The sequence below is a fragment of the Lingula anatina genome, chromosome 5 (genome assembly GCF_051362555.1).
Source record: "Lingula anatina isolate TDL-2025a chromosome 5, LinAna3.0, whole genome shotgun sequence".
Classification (NCBI taxonomy): Eukaryota; Metazoa; Brachiopoda; class Lingulata; order Lingulida; family Lingulidae; genus Lingula; species Lingula anatina.
In genome coordinates this window covers 3,051,766-3,070,767 of record NC_141771.1, presented here as the reverse complement: position 1 = coordinate 3,070,767, position 19,002 = coordinate 3,051,766, and the positions used below count along the sequence as shown (strand labels likewise).

General features: G+C 36.1%; 2 protein-coding genes across 4 annotated transcripts; one reads left to right on the top strand and one right to left on the bottom strand.

Annotated features, from left to right (window-relative positions):
* Window positions 1–1,172: 1,172 nt before the first annotated feature.
* On the top strand, window positions 1,173–3,765 carry LOC106180027 (LIM/homeobox protein Lhx1). 2 transcript variants are annotated; one of them, XM_087012750.1, is made up of 4 exons: window positions 1,173–1,493; window positions 2,017–2,114; window positions 2,393–2,564; window positions 3,191–3,765. In XM_087012750.1, the coding sequence occupies exons 2-4, from the start codon at window positions 2,075–2,077 to the stop codon at window positions 3,312–3,314; spliced, it is 336 nt and encodes a 111-aa protein (XP_086868876.1). In that variant the 5' UTR covers window positions 1,173–1,493; window positions 2,017–2,074; the 3' UTR covers window positions 3,315–3,765. The 2 variants fall into 2 exon arrangements, with proteins under 2 accessions (XP_086868876.1, XP_013419343.2); XM_013563889.2 differs by lacking the exon at window positions 2,017–2,114 and having other exon boundaries at window positions 1,177–1,493.
* LOC106168938 (116 kDa U5 small nuclear ribonucleoprotein component-like) lies at window positions 3,535–18,994 on the bottom strand. 2 transcript variants are annotated; one of them, XM_087012748.1, is made up of 25 exons: window positions 18,823–18,994; window positions 17,898–18,059; window positions 17,280–17,399; window positions 16,692–16,807; window positions 16,307–16,382; window positions 15,893–15,958; window positions 15,497–15,532; window positions 14,970–15,143; window positions 14,087–14,253; window positions 13,315–13,506; window positions 12,923–13,013; window positions 12,251–12,386; window positions 11,876–12,003; window positions 11,421–11,614; window positions 10,851–10,962; window positions 9,978–10,118; window positions 9,627–9,720; window positions 9,253–9,343; window positions 8,728–8,941; window positions 7,908–7,995; window positions 6,487–6,605; window positions 5,968–6,062; window positions 5,500–5,653; window positions 4,959–5,066; window positions 3,535–4,557 (listed from the first exon to the last, which is right to left on the bottom strand). In XM_087012748.1, exons 2-25 carry the CDS (start codon window positions 18,006–18,008, stop codon window positions 4,462–4,464), a joined length of 2,919 nt encoding a protein of 972 aa, XP_086868874.1. In that variant the 5' UTR covers window positions 18,009–18,059; window positions 18,823–18,994; the 3' UTR covers window positions 3,535–4,461. The 2 variants fall into 2 exon arrangements, with proteins under 2 accessions (XP_086868874.1, XP_086868875.1); XM_087012749.1 differs by having other exon boundaries at window positions 18,819–18,848.
* Between the last annotated feature and the right edge of the window lie 8 nt (window positions 18,995–19,002).

Below are 19,002 nucleotides of genomic sequence, written 5' to 3'. Positions count from 1 at the left end.
GACTTCTCACCTTAATACAACAATTTAAGTTTGTCTTGACGGCTGACTTGTCTCTTTCAGAACTCATTAATTGACTTACATGCACGTTCTAAAATGTGGATGTACTTATCGGGTGACTCGAGTAAGGTTCTTAATTACATTAAAAGGATACTAGGAGTCATAATGAAATAAAATAAAATATGCTTCGGTACGTTGTGCATTCGTAATAATATTGCATTAGTATTAAAGTGAATAATGTGAAACATTCAGCTGTATTATACAATTCTATTCTTTCATTATGTTCGTAATATTATAACAGACACTAAGAGGTGAAAAGACTTCTCATCAACAAATGTTGACGTGTCACAGTTTAGATCTACGGTTGCCGTGACTAATTGACTTGACGGCAGAATTGAAAACACCTGTCTCTTTGAAATCGCATTAATTGATTTACATGTACGTTCTAAAATGAGGTATTAATGCAGTTATCGGGTGACTCTATTACGTTTCTCAATTACATTAAAATGATGCCTCTACCAAGGTAGCAGTTTTTAATCTGCACTTTTCTCTGATGCGAAGTGTAGAAATGTCCAATCATTTAACTAGAGACTTACCTGTGAATATCTAGAGAAAAATCAATCTGTGGCCCTGGTATAATGTCGTAAAATGATACTTGGGGTTAAAAAGAAGTAAAATTAAATAATATAAAAACAAATTTATTTTTTATTTCTTTTCTTAATCGTTTTCCAGTATAATTCATCGGAATCTCCCTTAAATCATTGTGTGGCAAATTGTTTTTAAACACAGAAAAACCAATATGTGTGTGTGTGTGTGTGTGTCCTAACAACAATAAGCAACAATTGTTTCTTACATAGCTTAAGATCTGTGGATGCATTTCACTTTTCTTCATGTTTACCTCACGTATCAACAGTCAAAGTCTTATAACTCTTCCCCGAAGAAGACAAAAAAAAAAAACTTAGGCATTTAAGTCTCTCCATTCAGTTATTCATTTTTTAAGTTGGTCAATAAAAAGAAGCAACAGTTTACTACTATCTTACTTTTACAATTGTCAACAAAAATAAAAACAAAACGAGCCCACGGGTTGTGCGGACTATCAGGCCAAATGGTGATTACGTAATGATGACGTCATATGCCTAGACGGACTGATCACAATCAGACTGGCTGGTCATTGTTTGCCCCAAGACGCCTTGATCGCAATAGGGACAATATGATAAGGCTAACGTGTCTTACATGCCACCTTGTTGCAAGCATCGCTGAATGACGTCTCAAGACAGGGGTAGGGGAGGTAGGCATATTTCGACTTAGGCAGTGGACTCGCGTTTTTAGTAGGTATGTGTGTAAGGAAAGAAGAAGCCAGTGGACGAAACATCAGATAACGACTGCATGAAGTTAGCCTGCTAACAAGAGAGAGAGGGAAGGAGAGAGAGGGAGGGAGAGAAAGAGGGGAGAGTGCTGAAAACAAATGCCGTCTTCCCCGAAGACAGATGATACTAGTAAGTTACTCGCAGTACATTACCCGATTATTATACTATCCGAGTTAATGTCATTACGTTCACAGTTTCAGGTCCAGCTTGTATGAAAACTAGATGACAAAAATCGTATGAATGGGCATATTTAACCGCTGTCGGTATTAAACAAGGACATTCGTTTGCAATGGCGTTTGATTGAAAGCATAGGGCTGTTAAATATCCCCTTTCATGTTCGCTTCGTTCAATTAAGTACTTGAATACGGCGTGGAAGTGTCAAATCCGTGACATAAGAAATATAATTGACGGCGCAGACAAAATGATAATGACCAGCAATAAATTGTTGTCAAATTGATCACTTTTTTCTAAACTATTCCGGTTTTTTATGCAAAAGGTTATGTGCCAGGACCTTAGAAAGCCCGCATTTGTTCTCGTGACTCCACGATTGGGGGTCCGTCCGTTGTTGTTATGAGCTGAGGTGTATTCAGGGAATTATATCGGATATATCAACAGAGGGTATAACCAGAAAAATGATAACTCTTTCTTTCAGCATACAGTATGTTGCAGTATCGCATGTTGGCGTCAAAGATCCACTTCTACCACCGGCAATGTTGTGTACAAGAAAGTATTGTAAATGTACTATTCGAGGTACTGTTTTTTTTTTCATACTGTTAAAACCAATGCATTTTTCTACAATATATGTGCTTTACTCTTCAAAACCGTGTGTCCTACTAATTTATTTCCCGAACTATTTCAGAGACCTACGCGCCCTTTGGACAGGTACCTTTCTAGCAAGTTCATTAGAAATGTTGAGGGGGTCACTGAAGAGCGCAATAATCATTATACAATTGCAACGCGCTGAAAAAAACGTTCTTTTCAGGTCAGCATCTGTAACTATATGATTCCACGTTTTCCTTTACTTTCAGCCATGTTCACCTGCGCATATTGTCAGAATCCTATAAAGGAAAAACTGGTTCTTGCTGTAAGCGGCCTCCATTACCACAGACGATGTCTCCGCTGCGTTGTATGCCGGGAGTTTCTGACCGACATATGCTTTCGGCACAGCGGGGCACTGTATTGCAAAAGTGACTTTATTGGGTATGCATATAGCACATTTTCATAAAAAAAAGAATAACAATGAATAAGTAAGTAAACAAATAAACGCCACTGAATAATGCCATGCCAGAAAAATAATCACTGTTTAGTTTTTCGTTCTTCTCCTTCTTTTCTAACATGTCAACGTCTTTTCTTTTTTCTCTCCGTCGTTTTACATTATTGCTCCCATTAAAGGTACACTCCATGGGTTTGAAAATCCCCAAAATGCTTATTTTTGCCTTGTTCAGCTTCTTATACAGCCTCACATACGCCTTAACAATTGACTTAACTCCTTCAATATTTTTTCTCAGGCGTACCAGATGTTGATATTTCTATTGGAGCTGATAGGAAAATGGTCGCTGTTATAATGACTGGCCAGTCATTTTCACATAAAATCAACCTTTATACATTCTGTCAAGGGTCTAATTCAAGTGCAGAGGGGGATAGGTAAATGATTCGCAAGTACGAGACACTTGCTCATTTTCCCAGGAAAATCCACTTTGTGGGTAAATCCCATGAAGTGTACCTTTAACTTGAAATTCCGTTCTTGCTCCCTTTAATCTACCAGTGACAGCGTTCTCTCTCATTAATTGTTGCATATCATTATTTCGTTTTCTTTCATAAATCAGCCAGTTTGGCGCCATTTGTGCCGGATGTCATCAAGTTATCCTTCCAGACGAGATGAGCCAGTGTAAGCAAGGTCTGGCATTTCACGACAGCCCGGAATGTTTCCCACCTTCTGACATTACGTGAATTACAGACTACCAAGAAAACAAACAAACTTATTTTTGTTTACAAACCTTGGGCATCAAACAGGACTACAAACCACGACTGCCACGTGCCAGACAGACACAGGTCAACTGGGCCAAAGAGACACCAATCCTCAAAGCCCAACCAAGACACAGTTACAAATATAATTGGCCTGCTATGGACGATATGAGTGGTGAAATGGTTGAAAATTCCACTACATGAATTCAAGTTTATTTGAATTTGTATTTTTATTAAAGTCTTTCTTTTCTGCGAGAGGAGAGTATACAATAGTCATCTCCTATAATCACGCCATTGCATAATCATTGATACGGGTAATAAACTCATCAAAACACGGAAATATATTTCTACAATTGACTTTACAAGAAGTATAGTACCACCGTTACTCCAAGCGTACTTCATTTATTTTTTTTGCAATAAAAACACCTGTAAGGCATTTGGTATCGCTTTCTTATAAAAATACTACATTTACATAAGTCGCCCTATTCATGAGGAATACACAAGTGAAAATACAAAATATTCTCTGCCACTCTTTAATCAAAATTCCACGTTTTCTGTATTACATCAGTTCCTGTTTCCAATTCCTGTTTGAGAAGAAATGGTGGCAATTAGACTTGTTATGTGCTGTTATATATCTTTGTGTACAAACTTCACCTTCATGTTTAACAGACCACACACTGTTCACTGTCCTCTTCATGGACATATGTCCTCCATGCTTGACTCAAGCATTTAAACATTTATGTTTCTGACCATCTCCAGCAAGACCAGACAAAACTGATATGTCATCTTTCAAGCAATGCCTCTGTAAGCGGGGTCGTTAGACAAAATTTATTTTTGTTTTTTAAACATTAAGTTTGAGAAGCATAGTGTCATTATTTTAGAGTTTAACAAATTTTTTGGGGCGGAGAGGAAATGTCAAATCCACAGCGTGGGCAATTTTATAGCAATAAAAACAACAACCAAATTTCTTGGAGTCACTTGTAAATTTCCTCCACCTATCACATCAATATCTTATATATTTTTTCTATTTTAGTAAAGAACTAGATGCCAAAAAAAGTGGTGTACTCAAAATCAGGGTCATTTGTGCTTATTAACCAACACATTAATTTTGTCTGGCCTAGAGGTTGGAAAGCTACATGGGATAGTTCAACATCACATCCTGTTTTGCCAACTCCAACAACATAGGGTCGTCGAAAAATTTGTTGATGCTGACATCTTCACTTAGACCCTGGAAAGAAGAACATTTTGTCTTTGAAAATGTGAATTTAAAAACTTTGCAAAGCTGACGCACTTTTGGTTCCAGTGTGCTTAAAATAATCGTTATCTAGTATGAGCACAACGAAACATGGGAAGGTTTCACAAAAAAAAAAAAAAAAAACTTAAGTTTTGGGTCACTGCTCACCCAAGATAAATCAGTAGTATTCAAAGTAAAAGGAATATTTAACCTGTTTTATAACCAAAATGAAATGGCCATGTTTTATATCAATTATTATAATTAATTATAGCTAAGTTGACTTCCCTTACTGATTTACATTGAACTAAATCAGACCAAAATTTTAGTCAGAAAGTTTAGAGCGATATTCCTGCTTTGGTTTGCTTGTGTGAACAGCCTAATGAGCCTGGACAAACCTTTCTTCTCCTGGTTTTGATCATAAACTCCCTGGCCAGAGCAGTGGCAGGCTGGGGCTCCAGGGGACGAATTATGATACTCTTGTCCAAGGGGTCTCCAGGTACAATCTAAAATACATTAAGGTACATAGAATTATGATGCTTTTGTCCAAGGGTTTCCAGGTACAATCTAGAATACATTAAGGTACATAGAATTATGATGCTTTTGTCCAAGGGTCTCCAGGTACAATCTGGAATACATTTAAGTACGTATAATATTCCCCCTGATAAGATTGAATGTGAAACTTAGTAATTACAAGCTACAATTTTTTAAATAAATAAACAGACAATAAAATGTTACAATCAATATACATATTATAAACTGCCTTACGGGTAAATTATTGCTGCAGTTTAACATGTTGTCATAATGTATTGCAACAGAATATCTAAGGGAATTCAAGACTGTCCTGTGGGTAAGGTCAAACTAGCACCACCTACAGGAGTCTGTGGTCACTACTGGGGGATGTGTTCATTTTGTAGAAAATTCAGCACTGCCCCCTACCTGCCAGTGATGGAATACAGACAGACAGAAAGCCTGGCCCTGTGTGTGGGTCCTCAAGTCTGTCTCAAACCCAAAGGAATCTATGGCAGGAATGAAAGCTTTGATTGTGTACAGAGGAGAGCCTGGGATTGGAGCGTCTTGAGTCACATGACCTCTTTGGACCAGAAAATAAAAGTGAAATTATTATAAGAAAAAAATACATTGTAATACCTACTACAAACAGCTTTGCCATTTTCTTTAATAATTAAGCAATTTCTTTAATAATTAAGCAAAAAGAAAATCTTTGCTTGTGTTGCTAGAAATAAAATGCAATTTTAAGTTTTTCAGTATCAATTAAATCTGTAAGACTAGTTGAGAAAGAGACAATAACACAGAAACCAACAACTTTTTCCTACTCATCCCATCCATTCTATATTCTTTGTTCAATATCTGTACATATATGGCAGCTTTGCTGTCTACTTTCCTCACCTTCTCCTAGCCAGTACAGTATACACTGCAGACACACAGTCAGCGGGGGCCTGAACCTCCACAAAGTAATATGGCTCCATCAGACGGGGTGTGGCCTGGAAAACAGACAGGGAGAGAGATGATTTTTTTATCGTCAAATACTCCTCTATAATAAGACTAATTATACAGATTTAAAAAAAAAAAAACAAAGACAGGATATCATGGACCAACTGCCAAGATGTATAACCATAATGACAGAGACAGGGAAATGAAATTTAATTAATTATCTTCGTTTGTAAATTGAAAGAAATCCAGAGAAAATGTTAATATCTAAATCTGTTTCATAGACGGTAAGAAAAAAAACATTTAAAGTACAATCGCAAACGATATGTTCATTTACTGTAACCACCATCTATAGGGTGTTAATCATGGCTTTATATATCTCAACATTAAAAAGAGAGAGTAAGCCCCATTCCAAACCATGTTTTTCTTTGCCAGTAGCACCCATTATTGGGTATCAATTTGGCTACATCAACTTACCATAAGGAAAGCAGAGTATGCCACTCTCCTGGCTGTTGGAATAATCTGCCCACCTCCCCTGTGAATCGGTTCCTGGGCTATCACTGCGTCCAAGATCTTAAACTTTACATTTCGGATAGCTGGGGAGAAATGAATTTCAAATATAAATTATGCAACTTAAAGACAATATTGTGCTATGTAAAAAAATTCTGTTAAAGGGATAATAGCTCTTCGTATGAGATGTATGTTTCACAATAAAAACATTGTAAGAATGAAGTAATTTTTTCTTCAGTCAACAGTTTATATTGAGATTACCTGGCGATCTCAATATATTAGCTGTTGACTGAAGAAAAAAAAACGAATCATTCTTATATCATAAAACAGCTGATGAAATTCTTCTCTAAAAAAACATTTTAAACAACTCATAGAAATATAATTAACATTCTATTTTACCACAAAAACAGCAGTTAAAGTAATTATTCAGGATTTTTTTTAAAATCAGGGACTAAATTTGAATGAAAAAATGGCTATGGAAATACTATTGGTAAGTATGAAAAAAATTTTTTTTTTTTTTTACCCCAGGAAATTCATTTTTTGGCCAAAAGGAACAGTTCTTATTCCTTTAATGAATTGGGGCATTTCATACATTTTAAATTATGTTAACCTTTGCATTCCATTGGTACAACAATGAAATATTTATGTAAAGCTACATTAAACTTGTATTATGTAAAAATGCTCTGTTTATGAATAGGGGCATTTCATCAATCTTAAATTAATAGAATTTTAATCTTCACATTTCTGACAGCTGGCACAGTGGCAAAACAAGAGAATATTTATGCAAGTTTAAGACAAAATTGTACTATTAAATAAGGCAGTAGAGCTGTCAAATGTACAGGCAAGAAACAGAAAATAATTATGCACAAAATAGGTTATTTTGTAAATTTTGATGCTTTACTACATACTGTTAAATAGCCAAATGAACACCAAATTGTAATTATGCACAGTTAAAAACATAATCACCACCAATTTAATTATCTTATGTAACAGGAGCATTCATAAAATGTAACTACCATGATGTATATAAAGATACTTTTTTTGGTGAATAGGGCCATTAAATCCATTTTAAATCTTCATTAACTTCACATTTCTGATAGCTGTGGAAAACTATGAAATATTAAGGCAACTTTCAGCTTGTTCTTTCAGCTTTCAACTTGTTCTATGGAAAAATGTTCAGTTAATGACTAGGGGCCTTTCATCCATTTTTAATCATCAAATAACGTTCAACCTGTTTACTTTTGTTGAAAGAGCATCATTATTTGCTGGATATATTTTTGATCTTTGTAGAGAAATATGATTTTCAAATAAAAAACTATAAAATAAGCGTAAACAAACTAACGAACAAGCAAAATAATTAAATGAATAAATAAATAAAAAGTCCTCACGTTCATCACAGAGAGGTCCTTCCCTCGTGCCCCATTGGAAACCTTGGACAATACTATCTTTCACAGAGTTCAAGAGACCTTTGTCCACCTGGGATGAAAAAATTCAAAGTCATCATCATCACTAAAACATACTGTCTTTCACAGGGTTCAGGAGACCTTTGTCAACTTGGGGAGAAAAAATTCAAAGTTACAACATCATAAAAATATACTGTCTTTCACAGAGTTCAGATCTTTGTCAGCCCAAACAAAAAGAAATCAAAGCTGAGCTCTAACATCAACAAGATGTACTGTCTAGCAGAGAGTTCTAAACGGCCTTGCCAACGAGAGAAAAGTTGAGAGAAAGTATCAGCACAATTTGCTGTCTATCACTGAGTTCAGGAGGTCCTTTTCAAAACTATAAATAAACAATTAAACAAACAAATGAATAAAAGAATAAAAAAATTATTTTAAAAAATAAGAAAGGGTAAGAGATACAAAAAAGAAAAATATGCTTGCAAGGAATCTTAGAAATAACACTTTCACAGTATAATAATACAACCATACCCAGGCCATGTGTTTTAGAAATGACTCTAGATTTTAGGAAAGGTGGCCCCCATATCAAAGATAACAGACTTATCATTACTTATCAGAATTTTAAGTGCAGCACCAACAGAAATTACCCCAAAAATATGGCTTTTTTTTTTCTTGGATGTGTTTAACAACAGCATTGATTTAAAAAGAACAGAAAAAAAGAATACATCTATTTTATCTAACAATGACATAACCTCCAAGTTTTCTGAAGATATAATTTTTACAAAGCCTTTAAAAACTGCTGACTCACCTCTGAGGGAAGAGTATCATCTACCAGAATATTGGGTCCAGTTGCGTCAGGACCAAATGCCCAAATGGAACGAGCAGCCAGCAAATCCCAGTCATACTTCGTCTGGAAAAATTCCCCAAGCCTCTTTCTGGGCCATGTGATCTGTACGACCTCATTTTCAATGTCCTCAGCCAATCCCTTCTCCAACGGCTCAGCAATCATTGTGATTTTATTTCTGAATTTGATTAAATAATTCATTTTATCAATTGTTACCTTTTTACAGACTTAATTCTACAATAATTATGTTGCATTCATATTAACATATCAGTGCACCAACACAACTACATCTTAGCCAATAATAAAAATGATTAAAATGTTAATTTTTTAAAAAACTAATAATATATTATTTTTTGAATAATAATAATAATGATTATCAATAAATAAATGGATAAGTAAACAGATTTGCTTTTGCATTGATTCTGACTATCAACTAATTATATTGTCTTCAGAAGAAGCTATGTCTGAGAGCGTCTAGAAAATACCAACTTTTTATTGGGTGTTTCAGCAAAACATTTGAGGGAGGAAGTCTCCACCACTGTCTCACAAAAAGTTACTACTGGGTCAGCTACCTTAATGTCTGCAAATAAACAAAACATAGACAGATAAACTGTTCCTTTTCATCTCTGGCAGATAATAGCTATAAAATGTCTGATTTTAACAAAACAACACAATCTGGTCAGAAAAAAAATTACAATTACAAATGTTTGAATTTAAATAAAATAAACATAACCTTTGCCATTCAAAATGACCGTCAAAAGCAAAGCAATGAGGCAACCATATAAAAAACATCAAATAAAATTTAATAATAATAATAATAAAAGGCAAACATTGTGGCAGTGCTATACACAGCCATGACTGACCTATTTCTGAATACAGCTTTCTGAGATCATGCATCACACAGTCCAGATACAGCTCCCCTGTCCCCAACACTATGTGCTCTCCTGACTCTTCTACCTATATAATATAATATAATATAATATTATATAATATTATATAATATTATATATAATATAATATAATATAATATAATATAATATAATATAATATAATACAATATAATATAATATAATATAATGTTTTTATACAAAAGTTTTTCATTTCATACTCAAATCAGAAATAATATAGTACAGGAAATGACAAAATTATGAAATAAATTAAAAAAAAATAAAAACATAAAATAAAATGCACAAATAAAATAAATAACATTGTACCTTTGTTGTTACAAGAGGGTAACTTTTACTAATTTTCCTCAGTCCGTCCAACATCTTGGGGAGCTCTGATGGATTGACTGGCTCTACGGCTATCTTGATCACAGAACTCGTGTTGAACTTCAGAGGTCTGAAGATGAAGGCCTGGAAACCAGAAAATAACCAATGGAGTAAGTAATTTATCCTAAAGTAAATACATGTCAGTTGCCATGAAATGAAATAAACCAAACAATTGAATTTCTGAGTTACAACCAACTTTTGACAAAAAATGTTTCTGTGGAACAGTTCCCAGATAGTGAAACAATTTGCCTGTTCTACACACCTGCACTTCCCACCCCCACCCCACCCCTTTGACCACCTGTGTAATATGATACTGAAACTCACCTCTTCATTCCCTGTGGCCTCTGTTATAGTAGAAGTCTTTACTATGGGCTGATCTATGCCCCCCCCCCTCCTCCCCTTCCAACCACCTCAACTCACCTCTTCATTCCCTGTGGCCTCTGTTATAGTAGAAGTCTTTACTATGGGCTGATCTATGCCCTCCCCCCCCTCCTCCCCTTCCAACCACCTCAACTCACCTCTTCATTCCCTGTGGCCTCTGTTATAGTAGAAGTCTTTACTATGGGCTGATCTATGCCCTCCCCCCCTCCTCCCCTTCCAACCACCTCAACTCACCTCTTCATTCCCTGTGGCCTCTGTTATAGTAGAAGTCTTTACTATGGGCTGATCTATGCCCTCCCCCCCTCCTCCCCTTCCAACCACCTCAACTCACCTCTTCATTCCCTGTGGCCTCTGTTATAGTAGAAGTCTTTACTATGGGCTGATCTATGCCCTCCCCCCCCCCCCCCTCCTCCCCTTCCAACCACCTCAACTCACCTCTTCATTCCCTGTGGCCTCTGTTATAGTAGAAGTCTTTACTATGGGCTGATCTATGCCCTCTATCAACACCCAGTTACCTGCTGGCACACGGTTCACCTCTATCTTGTATCTGGAGAGACAGAAAGCGAAGGAGGTAAACAACCAAGTTTTAAACTTTAAGGCATATGGATTCCTTTAAGTATTCAAGAAAGATGAAGTATATGATATAATTTTTGGCAGTAACATGGTTAATTTTCATTCCACAGTGAGTAAGCTTAAAGATATAATTCACTTTTGTACATCATGAAGAGCTGACCATCTAATATATTAACTGGCCTACACAAATTGAAATAAACATCTCTGCATTAACATGATCTTTCCACTAATAACCCAAACAGTGAAACTTCTTCAGTAAAACCAACAGTATGAGTCAGCTCAGACTGCCTAGCATATTTACTAGCTAGGTACAGCCCACATTATTCTACACTTTACATTTGATCTATGTCATTGCCATGGTTATACTGTTGCCATGCATACGTTGTTGCCATGACATGGCTGTTGCTATGACAACACTGTTCCCATGCTTACCTGGCCTCATATATCCATAGTCTTCCCACCTGACCAAACCTGGAGTCTTCTTCATCCTGTAATGAGTAATTCTCTCCAAGAATTTTGACATCTTGGTTCGCATACAGCGTGCCACTCATCACGCGACCAAGCACGTGAAATGCCGTAGCATCTTCTGTGGGGTAAAGCTTTGTGGTATGGATCATAAGAGGACCCTGTAAGATGAAAGTCCAATTGTTGTATTATGGAATTCCCAGACATGCAAAAAAAAAAAAAAAAAAAAAAAAAAACTAACTTCCAATCCTGGACATTTTATTTGGTCTGTGACTGATAGTGATGGAGTTAACTCAAGTCCAGCAAACACCATGGACATGTATGAAAATTTGGAAACAAAGACCCTGCTTGTTTCAGTTCTGAATCAGCGGCTGAATATAACCCACAAAGAGTAAAACTGTGAGAACATCTTAAAGACTTACATCAGGATCACACTGTGTCATTGAGTCTGCCAGCTCCGTGTGCAGAGGCCCTGTGTACGTGTGCTCTACTTTGGACTTGGCGTGGTCCCCAGGGGAGGGTACGTGCTGCACGCACATGTCAACGAAGCCTACACACACACACAAAAAAAATAAATACTTAAAAAATATGAAACTTAACTAATTTATTATTATGTTACTTATCCTGAGATAGAAATGATGGAAAAAGACCTAGTTATAAATTGCAAAGCAAACTGATCTAGGTCATAGATAAGGCTTTAAAATATAGTGATAAAGTTACCAATTCTACCTTAGAAAGTCCCCAAAGAACATTATATTGATATTTTGACCACAAAAGCAAACCTCAACCAAATCTACCTGAGAAGTCCCCAAAGAACCTCCTCAGTACAATCCTGAGAAGGGGCCGTATGTTCAGTTTCCTCTCCTCCTTGGTGAGACTGATGCCCAGCTCCTCACACACCTGCGGCAGGTTCAGGTCCACGTCCCCCACAGTCTGGAGATTAACGAGGGAAATTAAGACTTGAACTGGATATGCTGTCAAATATTTTGTCAAAGATTTAAGCATTTCAAACTTGATTCATATTTTTGTCTCATGGTCTATAAAATGGTGTATATTGATTAATATGGATATTTTATGTTTGTTGGATGTTTGAGTTTGAGTAATATATAACACATGCTGACCTGGGTCAATATCCATTGCAGATGGAGACGTGAAAATGTTTATAATCAATTCCGCATAGGAATTCATTTGTATTCTTTAAGGTTTATGCATCATTTTTTTTTACTAGTAAATTATTACGACTTGTGTTGGTCTTTCCACTGTTCCTCTAACAAAATGGGAGAATATTTTCTTCTCATCCTTGTCAGTTACTGATATTTGATTGATTTGTGTTCCAGCTGATAAAAAAACCCTATCAATTTTTTAAACCGTTATCATAAAAATAGATGTATGGTAAGCAAAACTTGAAACTTATATTGAAAGAATTCCAAAGAAAGCTGGTAGCACAATCAATTTTCGTAGAAGCTTACCATAGAAAATATCTTGTACAGTGGTTCTAGTATAAACTCCACAAAACTTCTCTGGGATGTGCTGTTGGCAGGCTTCTTTGAAAATTTCCTCCTAAACATGAAGAAAAATTTTAATGTTTAAAAGCATACATGTCATAAAAAACCAAAAGCTTTGCTCACACTTAAACTGAGTTGGCTAAAGTTTAAATAAATTTCTCCATTTCCTTTGAGAAAACCTTTCTTGCTGTATCTAATTTTTCACTATCCATATCTAAATATGTATCCATATGTATATTAAATGACTCATGTCTTTCTACTGTTGAAGTCAACTTCAACCCAACACACCTTAAAGAAAGAAAACCCTTACTCTCAATAACAAGGAAAACAAATAAATAAATAAATAAACAACTCACGTTTTGCTGTTGAAGTAGATGTCACCCCACAGTCTCCTGGCAAACTCGTATGTGTTAATACCACCGTACGTATCAGAGTATATCTTAGCAAAGGAGCTGAGAGTGAAGCAAAACCTGTAGTATGAACTGGCAAAACAGACATTGCCCTTCAGAGGGGAGACCGACATGTCTTCTTCCTCATCTGCAAATGTGCTGGAACAGGAAAAATAGTGGCATTGGAAATAAATAGTCAGAAAAAAAAATGCAATCAATATTCCTTTTTTCCCATACTTTGTTATAAGGACAAAAGACAAAATGTATCTAGTAGGATATGTATTGAGAGCTAAATTTACTGAAAATTGAACAGATTTAGACAAGCACAAAGAGGGGGCATATAAAGAGATGAATGGAATTATAAAATAAGGAAAATAATTTGACTTATGAGAGAGAGAGAGAGAGAGAGAGAGAGAGAGAGAGAGAGAGAGAGAAATCTTCCCTCTTAATCCCTTTTCTCTCTATTTTAGACCTGACATTGCCTAGGATCTCTCTCTCTCTCTCTCTCTCTCTCTCTCCCTCTCTCTCTCTCTCTCCCTCCCTCTCTCTCTCCCTCCCTCTCTCTCTCTCTCTCTCTCTCTCTCTCTCCAAAGAGAAATTCTATGCGATGAGAGGTCTTAAAATAGAGAGGAAGGGCATTAAGAGGGGTAACTGGAAAATATCCCCAGAACAGAGAAACATGCAGATTGAAAAACACAACTGACAAGAAAATAAAATAGAGGAAAAGAGGACAATGTACCTTATCAGGCCATTGACTTCATCCACGATGTGTCTCAGTTTATAATAAGCATCAGTGGGCGGCAGCTTGAGCTCCAGTATCAATCTGTCTATCTTGTTAATACACACTGTGACTGCTAGCTTCTCCTGGAGGGCATGCTTGATGAGGCGTTCTGTGTTCAACATCACCTGGAGTCAGAGAATGAGCATTATTTTATATGTGATTTATACTATCGGCAATTGAGTGATAATAATTATTATACAGGCCCGTAGCTAGGGGGGTTTGGGGGGTTCGAAAGAACCCCCCTTTTTGCTGTTAAAAAGTCCACTCTAGGTAAATTTCGACCTAGGTAAATTGGGATTATATGGTAAAAGGTCCACTTTTTCAGAAAAAGAACCCCCCCTTTGAAATTGCTGGCTACGGGCCTGTTATAGTAAGTTGACTGAAACAATTGTCTTTACTAAGTCAGGAATAGTCATACATGTTGTATTTGGGTAAAAGTATACTCATTTAAAATTATATTAATATTGTCATTTTCATCCACCCAGGTGGATGCCTACGTTACGATGAGTAACCTAAACTACATTATCATGCACTATTTCAGGTATTAGTGTATACTGTGTTTTGCTACTCAAACTGTGCGTATGTTATTCACCACATGCTGATGCAGAAATGACAAAAGAATCAATATATAATGTACATGCAGTCCAAATATACACCTTGCAGCAAGAACTTCAGTTAGAACTGGGCTATATTGTTTGGAGACATCAAACTGTGTGTCAACCATTTTTATGTCTTGTCGCTAGTTTAAGAGGCTTCGTTGTGCTGTCTCTTAGAGTTCACATCAACCAGAGGCTGTCACAATGTGTCATGCACCATTTATATCATAGTTACTAAAACTCACCCCCTCTGCAGCATCAATAAAGATAACAGCACCGTCACACATCCTGAACGCGGCTGTCACCTCGTCTGAGAAGTTGACATGCCCTGGCGTGTCAAACACGTTGACGAGGTATGACTTTGTCCTGGTGTCTTGTAGCAAGAGACTCACAGGGAGTGATTTGATGCTTAGACCTCTCTGGAAATATTTAATATTTTTTGTTAATAGTGAGATGACAAAACACACAAACGCGCACTCACACATGCAGGCACACACCCACACATATACATACCACTAATGCACTAACAATATAAGTAACACTGATGCAAAGGATAGTCCAACACAAACTGGAGGGTATTGCATTTATATGACCAATGCCCTTAAATTAGTTTTATCACCTAGACATGGCGTAATTATCTCTTTATGCATTTTTTCTCACTAGCTCATTTTTTGAAATGACATTTCTCACTAAAAAATAATCAACTTTTTTCATGACATGATAATATCTGAACCCCCGGTTGCACTTGTTCTTTAGATACCTGCTAACCTACCTCTTGTTCTGTAAACAAAATATCTGTGTACCTAAGCTGAAAAACAAAATAAGATATATGAACCATATTTGCCAAATATGCTATGAAGAAGGTGTGTTCATCTTTAAGTGCCCTAGATATACCATTTTCCAACCTTCAGGGAGTCTTGCTGTGTCGTTCAACCTCCATGTCTAATTTACAACACAATGCCTTGCTTAATGTTAAACCATATCCAAAACAATTCCACAAATTAAAGTATTCCACGGCAAGTAATAAGCTGTAACCAAATTTCTTAATATATCGAAAGGGACCTCAACCCACGCACGTGGCCTTGAAAATTTGTTCAAAAGTTTGTTTGTTTTTTTTTAAAGAGCTCAAAACTATGTCAAGTGTCAAAGGCTAAGGTCATGAGCTTACATCTTTTCCTTCCTCTATTTCCATCTCCGGGTGTGTCTGCTCCACCAAACTGTCCACAAATGATGTCTACAACAGGAATAACATACAAAAACTATAAATAATAAAATGCCACGTAAATTTAATTTGTTAATGAATAACTAGGCAAGAATTATACAAGGTTCAGACTCATAAGTAACTTTAATTTCTAGTGTGGCCACTTTATGGCATGTCACAGGAAGCACAGGCATTTGGAGACAAAAAAAATGTACATAAGTAAACAACAGAATAATATAAGCAGATAAACAAAACTACTAGGTAGCTTCTTTTTTCCTTTTTTTTTGGAATATCAGGAAAAACACAAGCACAGGGAGAATGATAAGTACAGTTTTCCCAGCACCCCTACAGTAGCTAGACCACTGTCCAGTAGACACTGACCTTGCCATGGTGGAGATGACCACACAGGGCCACATTCCTGATCAGGTCTGGGTTGTCCATCAAGTCTGCCAAAAACCTGGTGGTGAATGAAATGAAATGCAAAATAAAATTATATTTGATGTTGTACCTCTAGTCTCTTCATAGTTAATCAATTTTTATAGGTTAATGAATAATTATTCAATGTTGAAAAAGACATAAGAAAATTCAAGTCAACTGACCATTCTTTAAAAAAACACATTTTCATTCCAGTTCTCTTTCCTCCAAAAAGGCAAAATATAACATACAATGACAAAATATCATAATTATACAAAAAATATAACTTACGAACCCCATTTTGCCATGATATCACTATATAAGCTGTAACACCTCCCTAATCCAAACTTACTCTATGTTATAAGTTGTTTCTGGCAGTTCTTGTTCTGCAACTTGGAACTTTGTCCTCTTCACAGGGGCAATAATGGGCTCCGTCAGGGGCTGGGTGTCCTCCTCGTGAACTATTGTCTAATAATAAAAATCATACATTTAAAATAAATGCAGAATTACATCAAAAAGAAGAACCCTCAAAACTAACTCTGCCAGAGCCAACTAAAGGAAGAGTTAATATAATAGAGGCAGAAAAGGCACACTGTACATTTCATTGAATCAAAGTGACAAAAAACTCACCATCACCAATAAGTTGAGGGTAGGGAACTCTTGAAAACAGGTCTCAAGAGTGCACCAAAATAAAGTATAATTCAACCCATCTTTAACACTAGTCCAGTGCTTAATATAAATTATATTGAAACTATGGCAGTAATTTTTTCAAAAATTTAAGGAAATGTCCATTATTTTGTCTTAGTAACATAAGATTCTGCTGTCCAGGTGGACCAGTGCAGAAACTGTTTTTGAGGCAGACTACAGTTTCACAGACTTACCTCTACCTCTGGTCCATATATCTCCTCAGGTGTGGGGTAGTATTTTATTACAGACTTACCTCTACCTCTGGTCCATACACCTCCTCAGGTGTGGGGTAGTATTTCTTGTCTTCGTGTAGTACCACTTGCATGTCATTGATGTCTTGGTCATCATCGCGGTCCATGTCCATCTCCTCCTCCTACAAAGAAAAAGATAATCACAAAAATATGTATCATTCTAGTGGTCACATTGAGGTGAAATAATCCTGAGCAGTTTGTTTCTCAAAGTTAACCGTGTATTTATGTGTATAATGCTTGAATCTCAAACAAGATTTTTTCTAAGATATGTACATTGTAGGCAATTGATTTTGATGAATTTCTGGAAACATATAATTCAACTATATTGTCTTTTTACCACAGGAAAATGCCCATTACCTGACATAGAACTGTTAAGAGAACTTTTATGCCCCCCTCCCAGCCCCCAACATAGCACGAAAATTCATGCGTTAGCACTCCTATTGACGATTCTGATATGTTCTGTCTGTGCTAACAGTACATATCTGAATCGTCAATAGGAGTGCTAACGCATGAATTTTCGTGCTACCCCCAACAGTGCTCCTATTTCTGACCAATTCGCACCATCTTTAGAGATTCTTAAACATGTAAAACATTAATAAAAGAAAAAAAAAGTTTCTTACATCTGCTTCCTCTTCCTCATCTTCCTGCTGTTCTTCTTCATCCTCATCATCGTCACTTTCCAAATCAGGTCCGATGTAGTTCCCAAACTCATCATAGAGATCTGCATCCATCTTGGGTCTGTGTGATTAACCTCAGATGGAACAGAGTAAATATTATATGACCTGAAAAATATAAATTTATTTAAAAAATGTCTCTGGCCTTATGTTCTAGGAAACTCTTCAATCTGATAATACAGACAAAGTAAAAGAACTATCACTGGGAAGGAAACCAATGTTTTCCTACTTCTAATGACATTTCACTGACATAATTGCAGCTATGATTATGAAATGCGACATACGTATCTATTTGTATAGTCATTGATATCAACAATATATACTAATATCTCTCTCTCTCCCTCTCTCTCTCTCTCTCTATATATATATATAATTATATATATATATATATATATATATATATATATATATATATATATATTTGTCTGTTCTATGTTATAGTTAGTAGTATTGTAATTGATTGTACCTTTATGTGAAGGTGTTTGTCAATAAAGAATCTGAATCTGCAGCTGTAGTGTTATCATTTCGAACTCAAGCAGATTATTTCGAAAAGTGGACTTCATTCAAAATACTTGAGACAAAGCCGGTTCTGTCTATACAGCTATTAGCAACACGCCAACCAGTTTGATTTTGATGAAGGATAATCAACCGCATTCACTCTGCAAACATTTACTACATTACAAACAATGACAAACGGTGCCGAACCGGTTGGTTTTTTAAACGATCGTTATTATGACAGCATATTTCTTATTACAAACACGTGGAATAATTCATCCAACTATTTCAGACAAATTCAACCATTCAGACTACACGCAGGTAGAAGAAGGTATGAGTAAACTATGCAGAGATAAAACGAAACAATCGTACTCACGCTTCCCTCACAGCAAGATGGCGGCCACCGTAAACCGAACGTGCAAGATAAGCCAAGTTACGTTTACATTTTAAAAGCTTTGGAAAAAAAGACAACATGATATGATGATATTATTATGATTGTGATTCATTTACGAATAATCTGATTCTTACATCGACATTCGTGATATTGCGGATGGAT